Here is a 5807-nt window from a genome sequence, read left to right as displayed (position 1 = left end):
ATACCACCGAACACGCATGCATACATGTATTCTACTTTTTTTTTAAAAAAAATCAGAAAATAGATGCGACACCCTGGTTTTCGCGTCTTGTTCTCTTGTTGATTTGCCGCTGAATTTACCGCGCGCCCAAAGTGGACGACCTGTCACGGTTTTGGCGCGCATCTCGGGACAGGACAGGCGCATCATGCATGAGAATAGCAGATTTGAGGTCCATGCGACCACGCCATGCGTCTCGTGGGGGGGCCGACGTGCCCGCGTCCATCGTTTTCTACTACTACTACTACCAAGCAAAGGAGATCGAAACGAGCAGCAAAAGGAAGATGGCGATGGCGACGCAGCCACTGGCGCTGGGTATAAGAAAACGTAGCGCCGCCGGACGCCAGAAGCAGGTTGTGGTCCAAGCCTCCGATGGTCCGGGCGCCGACACTGCGCACGATCACAGGCACTTCAGGTGGGCCTGCTGTCTCCGTCACGTCCACGGACTGAGGAGCCCGTGGATGAGCCGCGGACGTGACCGGCGAGGACGCTTGCACCGCCCATCGACAGCGCCGGCCCCGGCAGCATAGCCGCGCTCGCCTCCGTCGACGACTGAGCGTGGCTAGGCTCTCTCGGCTGGCGGCGACTTCAGGCGTTGCTGGCCTCGACGAGCCGCGTAGAGGTAGGGGGCTTGGGAGGCGATCGACGTCCGCTCCGCATCCGAGACATCAAGGAGGCCATCCTCATCCTTAGCCCAGCGACGAGCCTTGGAGCGTCCCCTCGAACGCTCCCATGGGTGGAAGGGTTGGGCGAAGGGAGAGAGCAAGGTTGCGGCAGGGCGTCCTGAGGCAGCCTGTGGCGCTGGGCTGAGCTCGCCGCAAACAGTGCTCTCCGTAACGGACGACGACCTAGAGGCAGGGGGCTCTCCCCTGTCATCGGGCCGCGCAGCCCCAGATCCAGGCCCGCCAGCCCCCCATGGCTGGGCGGAGGCGCTGGCTCCACAGCTGGTGGAGGCGCGGCACGGGCGGCGTCGTTGACTGGGCAGCCGCCCCGTGGCCATCAACGCCATCTTCTTCGCCCTGTAGAGGCGCGCGTGGCAGTGCCAGGGCGGCGGCCAATGGTGGCGGCGCGCGGGGAGGTGGCGCATCCGCGGCCTGGTGCAGGGGAGGAGGCGGGGCTTTTGGTGGGCGAGGAGGGAGTAGGGAGGAGGAGGGAGGGGGAGGGGGAGGGCGCCGCCGGCGCCTGGGTGGCTGCCAGCGACGACGGCGGCTGGGGAAGGGGGGCGGCCGCCAAGGGCGTCACCGACCCTATCCCTAGATCCGAGTCGGGGTTCGGTCCACGTGTGTTCTCGCATGATTTGTTCTAGGTATACATTGTTTTGTTCCTTTTATGTAAAAGTTCATTCCATTGGATTGCATGATTTGTTCTAGTCGTATATGTTTTTCCCCAATATCATAAACATTGTTCAGGTTTGTTTAAGTCGAACAAAGGTGGGTGGGTGTTTAGGGATTGAAGCATGATTTGTATTTTGTATAGGAATAATGAAAACTGGCTACTATGCTCGGTGGACGAGTGAAGGAAACCAAACATGCCCTTCTCAGCAAACGAGCAATTCGCGCAGCAGCGCAAGTCCTCTTGTTGCAAGGCACGATCACTTTAAAGAGGAATCGTGATATATAGCCACAGGTTAATCTGGCCCGTGATCATTAAAGCCGTTGCCATGAATAATAATCATGGTCTCCTCTGAAACCTGAATAAAACGATTCGACTGTTCTCTCGCTGACAATGGCAACCAAACCAAAACATGTCACGCAAATCCGGACAGGTACAACACGATTCAAATACTTGTACGTCAACTCACGCACAGAGCGCGAACAGAATCGCTCCGTTAAATCAATTCTGGCGAGCAGTACAATGCTGTCCACCATTGCCTTGGGAGTTGAGACTTTGGAGAGGTCCTCGTCACGCCTGCAGGTTGCGGAAGCCGCTGAGCGCTTCCTGCAGGTGCGCTACCGCACTGTCGTAGTTGACGAACCCCATGAACCAGAACTCGTGGCTGTCCACCGACACCAGCTGGATGAACTTCTCCGCGGGCTTCAGCTTGTTGGCTGACGGGCTCGCCGCCCTCAGCCGGTGAAGAGGAATCGCCACCTGCAATCCATTCGTCCATCATCTCGAGTTGCAGAACATGAGGGCGTGGGACTGTGAGAGCGATTCTCCTACGTACGTACGTACGTACCTTGTAGTGGCTCCATTCCGTCCTGTCGCCGCCGGAAGCCTCGTAGGACAGGGGGCTGTCGCTGCAGAAGGCGACCCTGGCCGTGGACAGGTACAGGACGCCCATCACCGGGCCGGCGGCCGTGGAGAGGTAGCACGCGTACGACTTGCGGAGCTGCTCGTCCGGCGGGGCGCTGAAGGCCTGCCGGAATATCTTGTCGTGGCCGCCTTCCGCCAGCACCTTGGTCCCCTGCGCGATCCTCCCCACCGCGGCCTCCGCGATGCTAGGCGCCGTCCTCACTAGCCAAGAAACCAGTTACAATCAATTCCATAGATAGATCACAAGCTTAAGTGTTGATGAACTGAACAATCACCCACAGTGCTGCCATGTGTTGCGCGACAGATCCTCGGCCTTCCTGGTCGCCTCGCCGACCTTCCGCCCCCACCGCGACAGCGCATTCTTCACCGTCTCCTTCGTGCCTGCATGCGCGCGGAACAAACAACCGATCGAGGAGAAACCGTCAGAAACAAAACAAGCAGCACCGGACAGCAGGAGATGTGGCTCGAGTGACATGTGGCACCGCGCCGCACTGACTCCTGGACGACGGCTGCACGGGCGAAGGCATCGCGAAAGGGCCGGCCTCCGTGGCCGCCGCCGGCGACCAGCTTCTCGCGTCCCGCTGCATCGGTAGTTGATTGGAACGTTCCCCTGTTGTCTCTTGTCTGCCCACACTTCTCTTCCCGATCCCGATCCCGTTCCCTCGCGCGTATCGAAATGGGGCAGGTGGTTTGGTTGCTTCGGCTCGACCGATATGGCAACAGCGCAGCTACAGCTAGCTAGCAGTCGGCCGGTCGCATCGGTCAGGGTAGTAGGATACTCCACTCCACTATTTGCTGAGCGCGACGGCGACGAGGCACCTCCTACCTACCAGTCTCTGCACCGTTTCGGTTGCACCGACTCCTCTGTATCTAGGCAAGCGGTGGTGGGGCGGCGGTGTCAGCAAGGAGGAGGCTGCGGAAGGGGGGACGGGACGACGGAGCCGTCCCGACCGAGGCGGACGACGCCACGTGACGGGCGCGCAGCTGTAGCGGAACGGCACGGCACGGCTCCTTGTATAAAAAAGGGGTCGGCGCCAGTCGAGATGAATGCAACGTTGCGGTGAGCGGACAGCGCCACCGATCCCTTGTCCGCGTCACCACCCTACGCGACTTGGCAAAGTTCGAGAAAGCCACGATTTTGGTCTCATGCGTGCGCGCTGGTGTTGTTTGCTAACTCTTGTATACGGAGTTACAAACACGCAAACTTATAGGATTTCGTGTATAGACGATCTTATTTCATTTCTCAAATTAACTGTTACAAGCTGCCTGGACGGAAGACAGAATTAGGGGAAGGCTAAGCAAGAACCAAAGCTTCAGAGTATTCAGGTAGTTACAACTTACAATGACATCTGATGAGTTCAGTTACAGCACCGTTCACTGGGCCACTCAACACACCCATTCACGGCCCAGCATCTATCTTCCGGCCCAAACTATATTCTCAATACCAAAGCTGCATTTATTTAGTTCTGATCAGCCACTACTGCCGTGTCTACACATTCTCCTCCAGCTTGCGCCAAGCTGGTGCTGATAGAAAGAGGCAGCGAAAACCTGCTTCATCTTCCCATGATGTTACAGCATGAGCACCATCATCCCATTGAAGTATTGAACCCTGCTGACAGACGTAGTGGCACCTCCCCTTGAGACCAACATTTGGATTCTAGAATCTGAGCCAGTAGCAGAGCCTGGTAACTCCAATTTGTAAGCGATAATCCTCCTACCCGTTGCAACAACGCTTGCCATGATGTTACCAAATCATCATTCATATATAGCAAACGTCACATTCTCTATGTGGATTCAGTTTGTGGCCCTACAAGGTAGTATTACTTTCCTTAGCGTTTGGGGGATGGTAATTCCCATATCAAAATATCAAAGTTTACAATGGCTCATCAAGCAAGCTAAGAACCTCTTCATAAATTGTGCTTTCTGTGTAGATGGTGTTAATTACACAACAACTTGTTAGTACACGAAGATCACTTTCACATTTCTATGAACAGATGAAGTTCAACTTATCTTTTACATGTTCTATTTGCACTGAATTCTAATTAAACAAAACTTTGAGGCTTGTAGCTTTTGATTTGGTTTTATACGTCCAACCATATCTCTGGTGCAGTAGATGTTAGATTGGGTTATTAAGCAGAACCAGGAAATCATGAGACATTAATCATCTAGCTTTTGTGGCTGTGATTCAAATGTGAGGAAGAAGCCAGGCAAAGACCTTTGCTCGTCACTTTTAAGAAGGCAAATGTGAGGGGCGTTCACTTAACCTTTATAACTTTTCACTCACTCAAAAGTGATAAATTTAATTTATGACCATCTCTTTGAAACAAAATTATTGTCTTCGATGTAAGGAGAATCCCAACCATAAAACTATGAGATACTCATAGTCTTCATACTTATCAGTTAATATAAAAATCACACACTACCACAGGCAATCATTGCCGGACTTATACCGAAATTAAAGTGTTCAAAGAGATTTAAAATTTTGTATTAATAACTTTTTAATTGAGATGGTTCACATGTCCAAATATTTAATATAAGTTATTGGATTGGATATGAGATGATTAACAATGTCGAATGGAGACAAAGTCCACATCAAAGTTGCTATACTCGATGAGATCTACAACTTGCAGCGAACAACCTTTTCATTTGACATCGTTTAGAGTGTCAAATATACATATGAGATTCGTAAATTGGTAGTTAAAACTCAGTTGTATATAGTATCAACCGTTGCATAGCTCAGCTAACATGGATGTTGGGGTCTTGATTTTGAATCCTAGATACAATATAGCTCTTTCTATCATGGTTCTCGTGTAAACACGATGTCAGGGTTATAACCCCAGGGTGTCCCAAGGCACCGATTAGTTAGCAAGTCGAGCAGCCCACGATACATTAGCCAACAAGAGCCCGAATGGCCGAGGCCCAGCTGATCCTAGAAAACCCGGCCAAGCGCTAAGGCGGGGTCGGCCACAACCCCTTTATCAGACTTAGCCACACAACGCGTAAGAATACACACGACCTCCCCACCACTCCGACCCCTGGAGAGGAACGGGGAGGGATCAAGCCTGACCAAGCGTGCCTACTCTGACAAGAGTAGACACGCCGCACTGACCCCACAAGGACCGAGGGGACAACGGTCACCTCGGTCCAGTCAGACGCCATCCCTGTGCCACGCAACATGGATAAGACAACACCGCACGGCGGTGTCTGTCAATATGGCGACCCACCGTCCAAACATGGACCGATAGGACGCATGTACGGTTCTACTCATTACGGGATGGGATCCATGATGAAGGCCTTGACTTAGAGGCCATCCAAACTGGCGGGAGCCACGACCCCAACGATCGGGATCGTGGCCCTCAGCTCCTCAACCCAACAAGGCGATCGACGACCCGGGGGAGGCTACCAACTCCTGTGCGGCGCCCCAGAAAATCAAGAAGCGATGACGAAGACCACAGTGGAGACCACGTCGCATAGGACGCCTGGCGAACCACCACTGTACCTACAGTGCCACCATA

General features: G+C 53.6%; 1 protein-coding gene across 2 annotated transcripts; it reads right to left on the bottom strand.

The window, feature by feature from the left end:
• Positions 1-1660: 1660 nt before the first annotated feature.
• On the bottom strand, positions 1661-3095 carry LOC136546385 (GLABRA2 expression modulator-like). Of its 2 annotated transcripts, XM_066538370.1 has the most exons (4): positions 2789-3092; positions 2572-2673; positions 2216-2493; positions 1661-2127 (listed from the first exon to the last, which is right to left on the bottom strand). In XM_066538370.1, the coding sequence occupies exons 1-4, from the start codon at positions 2877-2879 to the stop codon at positions 1939-1941; spliced, it is 660 nt and encodes a 219-aa protein (XP_066394467.1). In that variant the 5' UTR covers positions 2880-3092; the 3' UTR covers positions 1661-1938. The 2 variants fall into 2 exon arrangements, with proteins under 2 accessions (XP_066394467.1, XP_066394466.1); XM_066538369.1 differs by having other exon boundaries at positions 2572-3095.
• Positions 3096-5807: the final 2712 nt, after the last annotated feature.

This window comes from Miscanthus floridulus, chromosome 3 (assembly GCF_019320115.1).
Source record: "Miscanthus floridulus cultivar M001 chromosome 3, ASM1932011v1, whole genome shotgun sequence".
Lineage (NCBI taxonomy): Eukaryota > Viridiplantae > Streptophyta > Magnoliopsida > Poales > Poaceae > Miscanthus > Miscanthus floridulus.
This window is presented reverse-complemented; position numbering and strand designations above follow the sequence as displayed.